This window comes from Panthera pardus, unplaced genomic scaffold (genome assembly GCF_024362965.1).
Source record: "Panthera pardus isolate Hobbes unplaced genomic scaffold, ASM2436296v1 HiC_scaffold_27, whole genome shotgun sequence".
In the NCBI taxonomy this organism is placed as follows: Eukaryota; Metazoa; Chordata; class Mammalia; order Carnivora; family Felidae; genus Panthera; species Panthera pardus.
Genome location: NW_026526843.1, coordinates 2,396,601 through 2,414,727, shown reverse-complemented (window position 1 = coordinate 2,414,727; position 18,127 = coordinate 2,396,601). Strand labels below are relative to the sequence as shown.

General features: G+C 54.9%; 1 protein-coding gene and 2 long non-coding RNA genes across 4 annotated transcripts; 2 read left to right on the top strand and 1 right to left on the bottom strand.

The window, feature by feature from the left end:
• Positions 1 to 1,892: 1,892 nt before the first annotated feature.
• Positions 1,893 to 4,564, top strand: LOC109259858 (uncharacterized). Of its 2 annotated transcripts, none has more exons than XR_008418212.1 (2): positions 1,893 to 3,829; positions 4,408 to 4,564. It is a non-coding gene; the product is annotated as an uncharacterized LOC109259858 (long non-coding RNA). The 2 variants fall into 2 exon arrangements; XR_008418213.1 differs by having other exon boundaries at positions 4,260 to 4,564.
• Positions 4,565 to 8,007: 3,443 nt separating this feature from the next.
• On the top strand, positions 8,008 to 9,999 carry LOC109259879 (uncharacterized). The gene is made up of 3 exons (XR_002076786.2): positions 8,008 to 8,509; positions 8,952 to 8,983; positions 9,063 to 9,999. It is a non-coding gene; the product is annotated as an uncharacterized LOC109259879 (long non-coding RNA).
• Positions 10,000 to 16,456: 6,457 nt separating this feature from the next.
• Positions 16,457 to 18,127, bottom strand: TREX2 (three prime repair exonuclease 2). Its single transcript, XM_019437738.2, has 2 exons — positions 18,014 to 18,127; positions 16,457 to 17,483 (listed from the first exon to the last, which is right to left on the bottom strand). The coding sequence occupies exon 2, from the start codon at positions 17,447 to 17,449 to the stop codon at positions 16,739 to 16,741; it is 711 nt and encodes a 236-aa protein (XP_019293283.2). The 5' UTR covers positions 17,450 to 17,483; positions 18,014 to 18,127; the 3' UTR covers positions 16,457 to 16,738.

Below are 18,127 nucleotides of genomic sequence, written 5' to 3'. Positions count from 1 at the left end.
GAAGGCCTTCGGAGGCGCTCCCCCCTCTTCAAGCGCCGGGCGACTCGCGGCGAGGGGCGGCCCTGTGGGCGTCCGCACTGCGGGAGGGTGTCCCGGAGCCGCTTGTCCCTCCCGGAGCACCGGCGCGCCCCGGGCGGCCAGCGCCGCCTGGCCTGTGAGGGGACCGTGTGGCGCGGCGGCCCCCACGACAGCCGCAGGGGTGGGAAGCCCTCGGAGAAGAGCGACGGGGGAAAGGCGCCGGCCTCTTTGGGTGCGAGGGCCAGAAAGTCCGGGGACACCGCGAACGCGCAGCCACTGGCAGTGCAGCCTGCTGGCCTGGGAGAGGGCCCGCTTTAAAGCCTGGGGCCTCCCGCTCCCCTCTGCCTTTGATCGCTGAGGACGCGACTGAAGCACAGAGACCTCAGGACAGATCCACGTTCTGTGCTGGAACTGCCCAGATGCCCCTCCCCGACGCGGGTCAGCGCCGCGCTCCAGCAGGGCCCTGTTGTGGGCACAGCCGCCTCCGATGAGGGACGAGCAGTCTCTCTCGTGTCGTGGGACCATCCGCTTCGCCCCAAGACTTCTTGGTGTTTCCAGGTAAAAGCACTAAAAGCACTTTAATCTTTTCAGAGCTCATAAACGGGGGGGACGTGACGGAATTCTACAACTAGACTGTGGCCGGCCCGTGACATCACCTCAAATGCGTCAAGAAACCGTCCGAAAACGGCCTTGGGCGAACACATTCGTGGACAGCTCACGCCCAGGTGCCAGGCTGCGGGAAGCGGTGTCTCCTCTCTAAGCCCGCAGCTCCACGGGAAGAAACGGGACACGCTGCCATCATGCTGACTGGTGACCTGCTCTTTTTCCAGGCCCTCTGTCCCCGTGCCAGAGAGGCGCAGGCTTCTCCTTTGAGAAGCAGCCCCCTGGGCCCATATTCTCGGAGCCCTGGGGCGGGGCAGGGGAGTCAGGGGACACTCTGGTCCCTCGCAGGAGCGGGCTCCGGGCAAGACCCCGCACCAGCTGGCCTGCTGCTATCCGTCTCCTCCTGCCCGGTCTCCCGGGCTCACCCTACTCACTGCCGTCTGCCTCCCACACCCCGGCAGCAGAGACCAGCCTGGCCTCTCTGCCCCTCCTCCCCACCCTCAGTGCCTAAAGCTTCATACTTAGCTGCTCTTCCTCAAGCGGCCACCTCTTGTGGCTGGTGCCGATCAGGAACAAAACGAGACAGGCTACGAATTTGCACAGAGCATGCCCAGTGATGGCTCTCTCATCGGACCTTTCATATGATATTTCTTACAATGCTGCACGTTCACTTGCTTTCAGCATTTTTGTATTCAGGAGTAACGTAAGCTAGAGATTTGGGCCATATGAGGAAGGGTGTTGGTGAATCGCTCCTGAAATAAGAATCCCGCCAACCCTCTGAGAAGACCTCAGGCAGGAGAAAGAGACACCCGATGGGTGTGGTGGTGAGCCTGGCCGCTCTTCTCCCTCCTCCCCCTGAGCCCCATGGAAACAGGGTGGCCCCTTCCAATGGCACTTTCCTGCAGCCTCCTGCTGGCCAGGGGGTGGCGGCTGCTGGCAGGCTCTGCCCTGTTCTGTCCGCACCGTCCCCAGAGCCAGGTTCAGGAGTTCGGCCCCTGGGTGCTCTCAGCCCAGCGTCCTGGTTGGCTTGCCTCCTCCTTCCAGCCCCCTCCACTGCCGGGACCTCTGGCGGGCAACTGGTAGGTATGCTGGGCACCCCCTATGGGCCTCCGAGGATCGTGTGTGCCTTCCCTGCCACACAGTGAGAGGCTCAAAGCACCCTCAGGACAGTGTGGGGAAGATCTGGAAATACAGGATTTCTTCCGAGCATGCTTGTTGGAGCTCCAGTCACTAGGATGACTCCAGGAGCAAGAGATACAGATAGATAGATAGATAGATAGATAGATAGAAACACATTGACATAGAAGTTTTATATAGCTATATTAAAATGATTTTTAGACACGACTTATGGAAAGTTCTAGAGTTCTTGCAACTTGCTTTTATCTCAGAGCCCTTTCACAGGGTCTGTGTCCCCTTGTCCTTCTGCTCTTTGTGTCACGTTCATCTTTGTCGGCACTGCAGAAACAGGAAGTATTAAGGCCACTGTCTCTGAAGTCCACGGACAGGGCATGTGGAAGCGCGTGTTTTTATGAGGCGCAATCTTTGCCAGGGCTGGGGTGGATTCAGGAAGCCAATCCCCAGTGCAGAACAAGAGACAGTGGCAGGAGGCATTGGGGCGACAGCTGCCCCGCGGTGGTGGGAACTAGAAAGAGATCAGATCCCGGGGCTCTGATGTCTGTTTCCATCACCGTAGTAAGTGAGCCGTCTCAACTCTGCAGGCCAGTCAGTAACCGGCTTCACTAAAGAAGAGTCGTAGCCCCCCGTGGAATGTCATCCCATGGGTTCTACTGGATGAGCCACCTTGATTTTGTGGTTTTCTTTCTAATGTGCTCTGAAATTGGGCTCCCACAGAACTGGATGCAAAAGCTCACGCTACTGAAGGACATCCTGCCGGCTTTCCAGTCCCTTCCCCAAGAACTTCCCTGGACATCGGCCCCGTCGCGCTTCTCGACTGGTGTGCTTCAGGGATGGCCCCGTAAGACATGGTGCCAGCGCACAGTGTGTCTGACGTTGAGACCACTCGCCCTGTGAAACTGTGCAGACTTTCCAAGAGCCATTTAAATGCCGTGGCGGTGCCTCCACGTAACTGGTGAATTGCCCCGGCCGCATTCATTTACTTTGGGCGCGAGCAAATGAGGGTCTAAGAGTGCTGGCCTTAAAGGAGCCCTCTCGTGGTGTCAAGTAACCAGATGGCAGTTGGGCCAAAGGTCCCAGGAAAAACTCTAAGTGTGGAATCGTGGGGGAAAGCCAAGACAGTACGTTGGCGTGAAGGGAAGGCAGAAACCCTGGAGGGCGAGACACATGGGCATCCAGAGCTGCCACTCCCGGCCGGTGGGACACCGTGACTCAGATCAGGAAGGACAGAGTGGCGCATCAGTTCCCCGAGAGACCCAGCTGTGTCTTCCTCCCAGTTGCTTCTTCAGGCAACATGGCGGCACGCACACTCACTCAGGTGGGTGCCCCGTCCAGCCCCGTGCGGGCCTGTATAGAAGGTGGCTCCACCTTCACCCTTCCGTGGTTTGCTTCGTGGCCTCCCGCTGTGGGGGGACTCCAGGGTGGACACCTGTCTGTACTATAGGCCCTGCGACCTCTCCATCTCCGTCTTCCCCCAGCCATGTTTGAGGTCCTCGGCCCTTTCCTCTGTCCTTTATCTCTGATGGTCATTGAGCCACCAGATCCCATCCGCCCTCGATTATGGTTGCCCCAGCTGTGCCTGCCTGCATGCGGCCGTGTTTGAGTTGCAAGGGCGGTCCTGCAGTTGTCACCTGACTGACGGGAGCATCCTTGTCTGGGGCTTTACGTAGGCCCGGGAACATAGCTCTCTGCAAAACGGACCATGTCTACAACTTTGCTCGGATTGTAGCTCGCGAGACTAGCTCTGCTTTGCGAAGCTGGCAGGTGCTCCAAACAAAGAGATAGGGAAAGCTGTGTTCCCTGTGACTGTGTGGCTGTAATCCCAGACTTGCCCCCAAGGGACGGAAAAACAGGCCTGGGAAGGGGGCTCTCAGGATTGTGTTGCCATTGTCGCCAAACATCCTTAGCTTCTACATGTTGGCTTTGCTCTCGCTCCCGAGGTTGGTTCTGCTGGTGTTATGGCAGCAGGGGCGCAGCGGGATGCCTACGGCACGGCTGATTCTCCGTGAACGTCTCAGGACGGGCCAGGACCTTCACTCCTTTCCTCAGCCGGAGTTGCACAGCAGGCTTTCAGGTGGGGATGCTACATGTATGTCTTGTCAGGCGGCAGAGACAAGTGCGTCTTGAAGCCATGGCCAGAGCGAGCAGCAGGGGAGCTCTTGAAACGGGAAGGAGAGGTCGAGGGATTTCAGGCAGGGTAGGGAGAAGAAGAGGGGGCACATGGTGTGGTCAGGAACCCCCAAAGAGCAGAAGGACTTTGGTAGGACTGTTGGGGGGCAGATGGTCATGAGAAGCAGAGTGCAGAAAGCCTCAGATGCCAGACGAAGAACTTTCATCTCCACCTGCTTCCTGATGAGGAGCGATTTTTTTTTAACATGAAAGAATTATTCTAACATTGAGGAGGGGACGTTAGTGTATATTATAACCGCTAGAGCGCGTGACTTTCAAGGCTGGCCACCAAGTATACACACGACAGTCAGCCAGATGCTTCTGATGTTCATTAGGTGTTGACCTGGGATGCTTTGACGTGAGCACCTCAAATGACGTTCCCAGGAATCGCCACTTGCTGTGGGCTCACTAGCTCATCCCCTCTCATGCTCCTACTGATGTGTCTATGACTTCACAACACAGGGACCTCCCCCCCCGCCCCAGGATTTGCAGGTCGCCGATTCATCTTTCTTTGACCACCTCATGTAGAAGTATCATCCTGCGTGGGCGACAAGACCTGTTGAATGCTTGCTAGTGGACATTTGGGTTGTTTCCAGCCCGGGGCCATGACAAATAAAGCTGCTATGAGCACTTGAGTGCAGTTTGTGTGTGTGTGTGTGTGTGTGTGTGTGGATATGTCTTCATTTCTCCTGGGCGTATGGCTAGCAGTGGGGTAGGTCTCATGGTAACTCTACGTGTAACTTGCTGACGAGCCGCCAGACTAAGTTTTCCTAAACACCTGCCCCGTTTTACATCCCTACCAGCAGCGTCTGCGGGTTCCGGTTACGACACGTCGTCCTTAATGCTTATCTGTCCTCTTCATTCCAGCCATCCTGGGGGGGGGGGGGGGGCGGGGGCGATGAAATGGTATTTAATTGTAGTTTTGATTTTTATTTCTCTCTTGGCTAATGATGTTGAGCGTCTTTTCCTGTCCTTCTGAGCCACTCATATATCTTCTTTGGTAAACAGTCTGTTCAAATCTTTTGCCCATTTTTAATTGATTTATTTGTCTTATCATTTAGTTGTAAGAGTTCTAGATACAAGTCCTTTGTCAGGTATGGTTTGCAAATACTTTCTTCCAGACTGGGGCTTTGCATTTCTATTTTCATAACAGTGAGGGTTTGTTTTGTTTTTGTTTTTGTTTTTGTTTATTTTTTTTTGAAGAGCAAAAGTTGGTTTATTTGACGAAGCCCAATGTCTGGATTTCTTAAATTTTATAGTTTGCACAGTTAAGAAGTCTCTACAAAACTCAACTCCGTACAATTTGATCCTGTTTCCTTGTAGAAGTTGTAGGGTTTTTGCTCCTACATTTAGGACTATGATCCATTTTGAGGTAATTTTTGTGTGTAGTGTGAGGTGAATTCACAATTTATTTATTGTTTCTGTACGGAGATCCAGTTTCTCTAGCCCTGTCTGTTGTAAAGATGATCTTTTCCCCAATTGAGTGGCCTTGACATCTTTTTAATTTTTTTATTTTTTTTTTATTTTTTTAACATTTCTTTATTATTGAGAGAGAGACACAGAGCGTGAGCAGGGGAGGGGCAGAGAGAGGGGGAGACACAGAATCCGAAGCAGGCTCCAGGCTGTGAGCAGTCAGCACAGAGCCCGATGCGGGCCTCAAACTCACAAAGTGCGAGATCACGACCTGAGCCGAAGTCGGTCGCCCAACCAACTGAGCCACCCAGGCGCCCCAAATTGGACATCTTGCTTGAAAATCAATTGGCTGTGTGAAAGTCTACTTCTGGACTCATTATGGTGCCCCATCAATTGGCTTGTCTATTTTTATGTTACTCTTTTTTTTTTTTTTTTTTTTTTTGGTTACTGTCGCTTTATAAATAGTCTTGAAATCGGGTAATGTGAATCCTCTGATATGCTTCTTTTTCAGACTTGTTTTGTCTATCCAAAGTGTGTCTCACTTCTGCATGAGTTTTAGAATACCTTGTCCATTCCTGTGGGGGTGGGGGGTGGGAAGCCTGCTGGGATTTTGATTGGGATTGCATCGAATGTATACATCCTTTTGGGGAGGACAGACATCTGAACACCCTGAGGCCTTCAGTCTGTGAACCTAACATAGCTCCTCATTCAGGGGCCTTCCCTCCTTCCTCTCGACAGCAGCTTGCGATTTCAGTGTCCAAGCCCTGCACACGTGTTAGCATTTCTTGATTCCCGTGTTGTTGCAAAGGCCCTTTTTGTAAATAAGGTCGCATTCTGAGGTACTGGGGGCTAGGACCCCAACATAGCTTTTGGGGGGACATGATCCACCTCATAGCATCACCCAGTATCCATTCCAGCCTTCTTCTCTGGGGATAAGATCCCAGTTTTGTTCAGGGCACCAGTAGGCTCAGCCTCAAGTGACAGGTCATGACAATCCTGTATCCAGCTTTCCCCAGCCTCTCTTCCAGCTAAGGGGGGCGGGGGGCATGTGATCCGCTTGTGACTGGGACTTAAGTGGCAGTCTGCTGGGAAAGTTTCTGGAAAAACTGTTGCTTTCTTGGTACAAGAGGACAGGTGTGGTTATCCTTGCCCTTTCCCCCTTCTGTCCTTGAATGTATATGTGATGGCTGGAGCTTCAGCAGCCATTTTGTGATCATGAATCAGCACACATTTGTTCCTATGACGCCTTTGCGTAGCCCAGCCCATATTTGATAACAGCCTCAGCTATAATATGAAACAGAACTGTGCATCCCATGTTCGTGGTTCTGAGAACCCATTGTTCCAAGATTTAAAAAAAAAAACAAAAACACCTTTCTGGCAAAGACTTCTAACAGGAAAACAAAATCAAATTGAAACAAGGAAGTAAGAATCAAATTAAGCTTTTGTCTTTTTTTTCTTTCAGTTAAAATATTCCTCGCTTAATATATAACTTACTTTCTCCCATATTCTGGCTAGTTCAGTGGGAACAAGGTGAAAGGAGGTGGAGAGAGAATGAGTCAGGCAGGCAGAGAAGAGGTGGGGAGAGAAAGAGACAGGAGGAAAGAGAAAAGCAAGGTTGAGGAGGAGAATAGAGGAGATCTCGGCTGTCTCCTCAGACTATGAGGGTGGAATAAAGAAACAAACAAATGCAGTGTATCAGGAAAGTGGCCACAAGTACAGGTGACCACTGTGTGTTAAATACAGATTTTCTCTGTGTTGAATACAATTCAGGACTGTAAATGTCCTTTCTCTTCCTTGCGATTTTCTTAATAACATTCTCTGTTCTCCAGCTTACTTTTTTGTAAGAATGCAGTATATAATACACGTAACATCCAAAATATATGTGTTCGCCGACTGTCTATGTTATTGGTGAGGCTTCTGGTCAACAGTCAGCTATTAGAAGTTAAGGTCTGAGGAGTCAAAGTTACACATGGATTTTCAGCTGTGCAGGCGGCCAGCACCCCTAACTCCCATGCTATTCGAGGATCATCTGTAATAGAAAACCTGACTGTGGTGATTAAATCCAAGTTTAATTTTCTTATGTAAGGAATCTGGAGGGTAGCTTGCTCGTTCAGCAGCAGGGCATTGGTGAGGCCCAGTATCTAATTAGCTTAGCTTTGCCTCGTGATCACAAAATGGCTGCTGAAGCTCCAGCCATCACATATACATTCAAGGACAGAAGGGGGAAAGGGCAAGGATAACCACACCTGTCCTCTTGTACCAAGAAAGCAACAGTTTTTCCAGAAACTTTCCCAGCAGACTGCCACTTAAGTCCCAGTCACAAGCGGATCACATGCCCCCCGCCCCCCTTAGCTGGAAGAGAGGCTGGGGAAAGCTGGATACAGGATTGTCATGACCTGTCACTTGAGGCTGAGCCTACTGGTGCCCTGAACAAAACTGGGATCTTATCCCCAGAGAAGAAGGCTGGAATGGATACTGGGTGATGCTATGAGGTGGGTCATGTCCCCCCAAAAGCTATGTTGGGGTCCTAGCCCCCAGTACCTCAGAATGCGACCTTATTTACAAAAAGGGCCTTTGCAGCTATAACTAGTGAAGATGAGGTCATACTGGGAGAGGGTGGACCTTTCATTCAGTGTGACTGGTGTCCTGCGAGAGAACACCACGTGAAGACCCAGACACGGGGAGAAAATGGCCGCATGAGGATGGAGGTAGAGACTGGAGTGACACGGCCACAAGTCAAAGAATGTCTGGGGCCTCTGGCAGCTGGAAGAGCTGAGGACTGATCCTCCTCTAGAGCCTCTGGAGGGTATGCAGTCCTGCTGACCCCTTCCTTTCTGCCGGTCCTGCCTGAGTGCCCTCCCACGTGGCTGCTGCCGAGGTGGGTGCTATCCTGACCCCAGACCCCGGGACACCAGCACCACGGCTCTTTCCACTGTGGCCGACTCTGTTCTCGAAACTAGAGGGCACCCGGCTGGCCGCCTCGGTTTCCCAACTCTGCCCCCCTTGGGGATGGCTGCTCGCAGTTCCCTCCGTCACTAACAACCGGTCGTGTGGCGGGCCGTGCGCCTAACTTTTCTTCCTGCGAAACTGAGGTTCTTTCACAGACGCAGGTTGTGATAAAGGGGAAGAGAGCCTGCGTACTTTCAGTCAACGGATCGACACTGAGGCCACGGTGAGCAAGAGAACATCTCTGCCCTTGTGGAGCCGGCCTTCTCTCCAGGGACTGGGCTGCTGTGTGCAGGGCGGGGGTGGGCTGGAATACGGCCAGGAGCAGGGGAGAGACAGTGAGAGGTGGTGGAAATGGCGGCTCGGGAGAGTGGACATTGAAGCAGGGACCTGGTTGAGATGGGTGTCTGGAAAAGCAGTCCGGGCGGAGGGCACAGCCAGTGCAAAGGTCCTGGGGCAGTGCGTTGGCCTCCTGGGGCTGCTGTAACCAGTACCACAAATCGGGTGGCTTAAAACAATAGATATTTAGTCTCTCACAGTCCTCACCTCTTCCGCCTGCTGCCGGTCCCCTGCATTCCTTGGCTTGTGGCTACATCATTCTAATCCTTGCCTCCGATGTCACCTGGCCTTCTCTGTGTCTGTGTCCCTCCCCTTCTGTCTCTTATAAGGGCACTTGCCATTGGATTTAGGACCTGGGCAGGTAAGTCTGGCTGATCGCATCTCAAAATCATCTCAAATGTAACTGTATCTGCAAAGACCAAATAAGGTCATATTCACAGGGTCCAGGGATTAGGACGCGGACGGACCTTGCGCATGGCCCCCATTCGGCCCACCACAGATGGGAACGTTTGTGTCGCATTGTTCCGTGTGGCTGGAGCTCAAGGAGCCGGAAGAAAGGATGACGGGGGCCGCGCCAAGAGTACGTGCTCAACACCTAATCACCTTCCGGCCACGCTGCGCTGTCGCCGTTTACAGACGAAGGAAGCTGAAGCCAACCTGTTAGGTGACCCCAGCTGGTCACAGGGTTGGGGAACAGGGAGCGGAGGGGCAGGACCCAGCACCCAGGCCCTGCCGCTGCACAGCCCACGCCGGGTCCCTTCTCACCGCCCCCCTGGGGCCCAGACCAGAGTAGGCACATGGGCGGGGGGGGAGGTCAATGCCTCGTTGCTCTTTGTCGGTGAGCAGGCTCTCCAGGTTCTCAACCTCTCAGGCACCGGAGGGCAAGGACGGTGCTCCATGTACCCCAGTTGCCGGGGTCTGAGAACAGGTTTCTAGCCGTCAACGGGAGAAGTGGCCAGAAAGTCTGCGCCCAGCCCTGTACCAGCCGGCCTCCTCCTGCCCTCCTGCCTGGTGGGCCACCAGCCCTTCCCTGCCGCCATCACACCCGTCATCCTGCGCCAGCGGCCCCACGCTTCCTGCCTTCTCTTCCCGGCCCGTGTGTCAGGCCCAGGGCAGCCAAACAAGCGCTTCCCCAGACTCCTCGTTTGGCCAAGTTGGTGGAGGTGAGAAGAGGCAGGGAGCCAGTAGGGGAGCTTGCTGGGGAGGGGACAACCCACCTAGGCATTTGAGAGGCCACGCGCCGAGTGTGCGGGCAAGCTGACCCTGGCATCCGGCGGACAGCGGCCCTCGCGAGCGTCTGAGCAGGGCCGTGCGCTGAAGGGCACTCTGGGCCTGCGGCCTACACCGCGGGGCTGCGCCCGGGGCGCCGCCTCGCTCAGCCTGGAAGCCTTGGCCTGCTGGAAAGGCCGATCAAATGCAAATGTGGCACGAGATTCCCCATTGGGAGACCTTTCTCTTGTCCCTTCCTCAGAGCACCTAGGTGAGAACCCTAAATAAGCCTCTGGCCAGCCTTTCAGCCCAGGAAAGTTCTTCTTAAGGGCCCCTCTGAAATGCAAACCCCGAGGAGAGTAGGCCCCTGGCGCCGGCTGCACTGAAAAAGCTGTCATTGTCCTTAGGATAAAGGGAATGCGAGGGCACAGAAGGCCCCCCTGACTACCAGGTGAACTGGCCGCCAGCTAGGACGGCGATCTTGAGAAGTGTGCAAGGTATTGTACACTAATTATACCCCAATAAAGCTGGGATGAAAAAATTTCATTTTAGGGGCGGCTGAGTGGCTCAGTCGGTTACGCATCCGACTTCGGCTCAGGTCACGATCTCACAGTCCGTGAGTTCGACCCCGTGTAGGGCTCTGTGCTGACAACTCAGAGCCTGGAGCCTGCTTCGGATTCCGTGTCTCCCTCTCGCTCTCTACCCCTCCCCCACTCGTGCTCTGTCTCTCTGTCTCTCAAAAATAATAAACACTTAAAAAATTAATGAAAACAATTTTTTTCATTTTAAATTAAATTAAAAGAGACAAGCCCGGGGTGGCAGCTAGGAGACAAAAAATAAAGAGCAGGCTCCGAAAGGAAGCAAGGTAACACGTGAGTAAAGAAAACCTCGCTGAGGAGACCAAGGCCCCTCGGCTGCTCCAGCCCAGACCCGGGAAGCAGGTGGTGCCTGGGGAACGTTGCTGGGCTCCCCGGAGAACGGGAACATCTCAGAAGCCTCCAAACAAAAGGGAGCTGCCACAGCAGAAGCGGATATAGGTGGGCAGCTCCCCAGGCAACTCTAGAAGCTGGAGGCTGGGGAAGTGGCAGCAGCCAGGTGCACTGCAGCCTGCGAGCCCCACTCCCAGCCGAAGGCACTCACCGGGCAGGGGAAGGGGAGCAAAAATTTGGAAACTATGTCCTAGAGGCTGTTATGCCCAGAATTCGTGATCCCCAAAGACCACCAGGGAGCCGAGTCCGATGCAAAAGCAAAAGAGCCTTTATTCGAGCTAGCTCGAGCTCAATCCCCTACCTGCACTGACGCAGCGGTGAGATGCTGGGAGAGAGAGCGAGTTTCAAAAGCACAAAGGTTTTATTGGGGTCTATGGGCAGTTGGTGAGGTAATGGCTGCGGCCTCGGCCGATTGGCTGGGGAAGGGTCGGAGTCCTGTTATGCAGGCCGCCGGGCGTGTTTTGATCGGGAAGTTTGAACGGGTGAGCGGGAGGTTACTCAAGGGGAGGAGGCGTGGTCAAGGTGAAGGACACAGAACAAGATGGGGTCGGCCAGTGTAGGTCTGCCCTTTCAGAGGCCTCGGGAAGCAGTGGCGGGCCATCGAACTGGGCAGTGCTGTCTCAGTGAGTGACAGAAGGCCCAGGGAACAAAGCCCGGAGAACAGGCATTGCGCTGCTTTGTTCTCTGGGTCACCTTGGCTAGGCTAGGGTACCCACTTTTTGGACAAACGTGACTGTAAGCGTCACCGTGAAGGGACTGTTTCGGATGGATGGACACCGAAATCAGTAGACCCTGAGGAAAGCGGATCAGCCTCCATGGCTCTTTCCTGCGTCTCCAGCCCCCAAAACCGTGTGAGCCAGTTTCTTGTACTTATATCCCGCTGGTTCCATTTCTCAGGAGAATCCTGACGGATATGGTCCTCGAGCCATAAGCACGAACACACAGGAACTACACGCATAGAAACTGCAAGGCGGGCAGGCAGATGTCAATAGCATGCCATCATAACAGCATATTTTCATATAATGGCCTAGAACGGGATCGATGTCATAGTCCAAAACAAGTCAAAACGGAAAGGAGTCAAATAGCACAATTGTCGAACGAGATTCTGGAGGAATATAGATAAGTGCACATGTCTTAAGGAGACACACATTGTCACAATCTGTGCAACGTGTTTTCAAAGTTATTTATACACTTGGCCCCTGTTATGGGTTGAGTGGTGTCCCCTCCACGGAAACGACATGTCGGGGTCCTAACCGCCAACACCTGTGGAGCGGACCTTATTTGGAGACGGGGTCTGCACAGAGATGATCAAGTTACCGTGCGGTCATTAGCACGGGCCCCAATCCCGTAGGACTGGGTCCTCACGAAAAGGGGTAGTTTGGACGCAGAGACACGCACACGGGCAGAAGGTCACGTGAAGATCAAGGCCGAGATCCGGGCGATGCTTCCACAGGCCGAGCGACGCCGCAGATGGCCGGGAAGAGCCAGAAACCGGAGGAGAGGCCCGGAGCGGACTCTCTCTCGGAGTCGCCGGAAGGAGCCAACCCGGCCCACGCCCGGACCTCAGACTCCTCGTAAGCCAAGGAGTTTCTCTTGCGTGAGCCACTCAGCGTGTGGTGCTGTTACAGCCGCCCTACGAAACTCACACAGCCCCCGACAACCTTAAGCAACACATCCTCAGACCACTATCCAATACAATTAGAAATACATAGTAAGAGATGGTCACAAAGTCTTGGCAACTCAGAAATTAAGCTAAATTCTATTCTGCAAGCATCAGCTCAGGGAAAAAAATGAAAGCGAAAGGAGAAACATTTGTAACACAAAGCAAAGAGGAATGTTTCATAGCAAACCATAGAGACACAGAAGATCTCACTGGCAGAAAAGTTAGTCTTTGGCCTTAGTTATTCAAGATAGAAGACAAGAAAGATATGAGTCTTCCCCTTAAGAAATTAGAAAAAAAAAAAAAAACAGAAGAAAAAGTAAACCCAAAGAAAATAGACAGATGGATTTAATAAAGATAGAAGTTGAAGCTAATGAAGCAGAAAACCAGAGGGAGAGAGAGAGAGGATGATCAAAATGTACAAATGAGAAAGGAGAAATCGTATGTGGGGGGGCGTCTTGAGGGGTGTGTTTGCACACCCGTGTGAGTCGGTGTGTGGGTGTGAACGGGGAGGAACGTGTGGTGGCGGGGTGCATGCGCGGGAGCTGAGGTGCAGAGAGCAGGGTCCCCACGATGCCGACACTGCTCTCAGGGACAGGGATCCACAATATGAATTTCTTTTCCACACACTCGTGTGCCCCGTATGAATCCCATACAAGGCCAAGCATCGTTTAGAGAAAACACAAACAGCGGGTACCTTCCCTGAAGAAACAATGGCAGGAGGGCCGGCCGTGTCCTGTCTCCAGCTTTCTGCTCGAGGCTCGAGGTTCGGCTCGTGGTGGCCCGCTTCACACTTTGCCCTCATCACCTTGTTTCCTGCACAAAGACAGGCTGAAAATGCTCCTGGCCTTGTTGTTTGGGTTCTCATCCCTCTGCACGGATAATTCCGTTTTCAGTTGGCTTGCGTCGTGTCCCCCAGGAATGCTCCTGGTCACAGACACATCCCTATTGGCAGACACTGATGTGGCTTCGAAGCCAGTGACACATCTTGACAACAGGCAGGTGGCTGGCCAGGGTGAGCTGGAGTAGTGGTGTTGTTTCTCTGGGTCTGTCCCCTTTCAAGCCGCGTAGTTACTGTGAGTGCCCCCCCCCCCCCCCACAACCTGCTGTGTCTCAAATGCTCGCTGTCACTGTTCAGTGGGGTGCCGTGGTACAGATGTGCTGCTGAGGGACACTTGGGTTCTTTCCAGTCTGGGACTGCTGTGAATAAAGCCGCCATGAACCGTCACGTGCAAGTCTCTGTGTGGACACATAAGGTCATCTCTGCTGGGTAAGTAGATACCTAGGAATGGAATCACTGGGGCATTATGGGAGGTGCACGTCTCACATTTTAAGACACGGCCAAACTGTTTTCCAAAGTGCTTGTATCATCTTACATTGCCACCAGTTCTGCCACATCCTCGTCAGCACTTGGGATGGGCAGTTTTATATTTTAGCCATTCTAATAAACGCTAAACGTTCAGGAATTTGGGGAGCTGATTGGGAAACACCACCATTATTAGAAATGAAATTATATGAACTCCCACTCACATTATATTACAAACAAAGGAGAAACTAAAACCCCATCACGTCTTATTTCGCTGCACTCTACTGTTATGGATGCATTGACGTCCATTTGGGAGGGACGTACATTAATCAGCATACACAACAAACCAGGGCTTGGTCCATTATTATTTGTTGATTGTGTAAACTCGAGCCTGTAGTCAGTACATTGTGACTAGCAAAAAAAAAAAAAAAAAAAGAGGAAATACTCTTCCAATAGCAGAAACTATTATCCAATTCAGCTTTGGTGCTGTGTCTCTGTTTCACTTCCTCTTACTCATTGAGATAAATGAAAATAGCAACCGACATTTACGTGGGAACCACGCTCGTTCACCAGCTGCAATCACGGGTTGGGTGTAGATACAAAAGTTCAGCAAAAGTCAATGAAGGGATTTGGTAAGCATGTTGCAAGATTTGTAAGGGATTTTGCAAAACTTTGGCCATATGGAACTTATAAATAGCATATTGTACATTTTATTGTATATTTTGCATGTGTGTAGTATTTTATTATTTGTAAATTGTGTGTTCACATTCTTCATATCGATAAAACTTATAATGAAGTTATTCATGTATGTACGTGTGTGTGTATACACACACACACACACACATATATATATATAGAGAGAGAGAGAGAGAGAGAGAAACAGATATACCTACGTACACAGATACACGCATTCATGGGTTTACATTTACTTCCCGGGAAAGCTGCTGTCACCCCCTTCTGAGCACATTGCTGCTTTCCAGCAGCAGCACGGCAGCCCTAGCCTGGCTGTGTGACACACAAGGCATGACGTTCGGCCTGGCCCGCCAAGCATGGGCCTAAGGAGGGTGCCTGAGGCCAGGCCACCAAGAGGTCAGGGGAGCCCAGAGTGCTGAGACAGACGCACCTGGGCCCAGAGACCACTCTGGCCACAGACCCTGCCCACCCGGGCCTGGACTCGAGCCCCTCCTGACTTGCCCGGCGAGTGACAAGGGAGCCTCGTGGCATCACCGCCTCTGCGAGTCGGTGGCCTGGAGCCTGGCCAGCTAGATAATGGACACCTGGATCTGCTTGGGCACCAGAGGACCTGAGCGTCCCTGGCTGCCTCGAGCCTGGTGGCGTCCCCTACTCTTTCAGCTCCTGCCTGGTGAAGGCTCTTGGACTGAGGACCCACTCGGGCCCGGCCTCGGGCATCCTTCCAGGTGGGTGCCCGCGGGGGCAGGGAGCCAACCAGCCTTCCTCGGGAAGTTCAATGGCGCACAGACCACACTCCGCAACTAGCCCCCTACAGGTCTTCCCCTTACCGCGTACCCTCCCCCACCCCCACCATTCTGTCCTTGGCCGGGCCAGTGGCGCTCCCTGCAATAGAGCCCCAACCCCACTGCTCCTCTCTCCCTCGGTTGCCAACCTCCCGGTCCGAGGCCTGCTTTAGTCCATCCTCCACAAAGGACCCCGACAGGCACTGTGAAAACTTAAACCGGATTTTGCCCCTCTCCTGCCGACAACTGTCTGTGCCTCCTCATCGCCCCCAGGGTCAGTGCAGATGCCCTGGCCCCGGCAATGGGAATGACCCGACGGGGCCACTGCCTGTGTTCTGACGTCACCATTCTTCTACCTTCCACGTTGCAGTGGCTCTAGTCACTCTGACCTAGTTAGAGTGTCCTGAATGGGCTCAAGGCTTCACTCAAGCGAGTCACGCAGGTGTGGCCGCCCCACCCACCCCACCCCTTCTCACCGGCTCTGTCTCCCGGATGTCCCGCCCCTGCCTTGCCCCATCGTTTGGTCACACAGGTGGGGCTCCCGAGGCAGGTTAGCTGGCTCCTCAAAGCCCAGCAGAAGCAGCTGCTGAGAAGCTGTCCTCCCCACAGGGCAGCCTCCTGGCCCTCCTCAGGCCAAGCCACAGGGGCCCAGGACAACCTCCTTCCTAGGTATCACCCCCACTGCACCGGCCACCCCACCTCTGCTATGCACCCCCCCCTGCTGCAGGCCCTCCTGGAGCTTGACCTGCACATATAAGGCCCCTTCTGCATACATGTCTGTGTGCGAATGGGGGCGCTTCCCATCTTGTTTCATCCTGTCGTCACCTTGCAGGGCAGGGACAGGGGCTCCAGGAGAGGAAGGAGATGCCCAGGGCCCACAGGGGCGAGGACTGGAGCTAGCCTTTGCACCATCTCCCTCCCCAGCACAGACTCGGGACCAACGCACACGTTCCTGAGGCCCCGTGCACTCATTTCTTGGGCCTCCGGGGTGACAATGCAGGGAGGGGACGATAGGCCAGGCAGCAGCAGACCAGCCAGGGAGGAGGCCCACGGCCCCCACCTGACAGTCACCCACCGGGTTCTCAGCAAGGAACGGCCACAAGGAGGCGGCCCCAGGGGGCTCTGCTCCGGCCCCTGGCCTGGCTCCCTGCCCGCTCCCTCTGGGCAGGGTGGAGAGGGAAACTGGAGGTTCAACTGCTGAGTACTCGTCCATGTTTATTGAGAGGCCAGGTGAGGGGTGGCCGGCAGGGAGCTCTGGGGCTACAAGGCTGGGCAGGCCCGGGCAGGGAGAAGGCCCGGCAGGTGCGCAGGCCCAGGGCCAGCCAGCTCAGAGGATGGGGAGAGGGACAGTGGGACACCGGTCCGCTGCCGGCTCCGGGCCCCAGGGCCCGACTGAATGGTCAGAGCTGGCGCTGCCCACGGTGCCGGGGGCGGGCCTCACGCCCCTGGGCGGTGGCGTCACCGAGCCCCCCGGCATTCAGGCTTCAACGCTCGGACCATCGGGTGGCTCGTACATGGGCTCGATGCGGGCCCAGCTCCGGGCCTGCTCGTCTGCCCAGCTGAGCAGCTCAGCGGCGCGGTGCAGGAAGACCATGAGCAGGGTGTGTACGTCGCCCTCGGCTGAGTGGGCGGCACTCGGCTCGGCGTGGAAGTAGCGGCGGAAGAGGCTGCCCAGGCTGTAACCCTTAAAGCCCTGGGCCCGGGTGCCATGGCTGTGGGCGCGGTCCAGGCCCCGAAGCGCAGGCAGTGTATCCAGGCAGATGGTGTCCGGGGGCAGGTGGGCGCCCAGGCGCCGCAGCTCTGTGCACAGCAGGGGGAAGTCGTAATCGAATCCATTATGGGCCACGAGGCAGACGGGGCCCTCCTGGCGGCTCAGGAAGGCCTGTAGAGTCCGCACGACGGAGCTGTCAAAGCCAGCCTTCCGGCACCGGGCCAGGCTGTCACTGCTCAAGCCGGTGATCTCGCTGGCCTTTGCGGTGAAAGGACGCTCTGGGCTCATGCACAGCGTGAGTTTGTCCAGGACCCGGGGCAGCACGGGGACACCAGACTCATCTCGGTCTGGGTTCTCCAGGGAGGAGCGGTGCACCGCGAACAGAGATATCTCGGCCACCTCGGGATCTATACTGGGGAGCCCAGTGGCTTCCAGGTCCAGGAAGACGAAAGTCTCAGCCCGGGGCACCTCGGACATGGTGATGTGCTCGCGGGGACAGCAAAGCCTAAAGCTGCCAGAGCAAAAGGCACAAAACCTGAGGGCCGAAGTGATGGGGATGCCTGGGCCCAGCCACACACAGCCGACCCCGTGGCCAATGCTCCAACCCCTTTGTCGACGGTGAGGCCTCCTAGGGCCGCGCCACCCTCTCCATTCTGTGCCCCAGTCCCTCCCTGGCCATCATCACCACCACCAGCTAGTCAATGGCAAAAGGCAGGCCTGATGTGCCCGGATCCCGGCCCAGAGGCCTCTGCTGCCTGCCTCCAGGTACAGGAGACACAAAGTGAGCCACATCCACGTCATCAGGGACCCGGGAGGTGCTAGCCCAGGATGGCATCTTCACTGAGACACCTTAGCGAGGAGCCTCAGGCACAGCACCCTGCGCCTGCAACCCTAGGGTCAGCTGTCGGGAGGCAGGCAGCCAAGCCTCCCTGGTTTGGCCTCCTCTGGCCTTCTCCCTTGCACACAGGTGCCTTCCCCGACCTGGTCACCTGCGTCTGGGCTCCCAGCAGCTGTCCTCACCAACCCTGCTGGCCGGCTTACCTGGGGCAGCTGCTGGCCGGCTTCCTGGGCTGCTGGGCACCTGTCTCCACACAGGCTGCTCCAGGCGGCCTTTAATCAGTGGCCACGGCCCGCCCCCAGCCGCCTGTTGGGCAA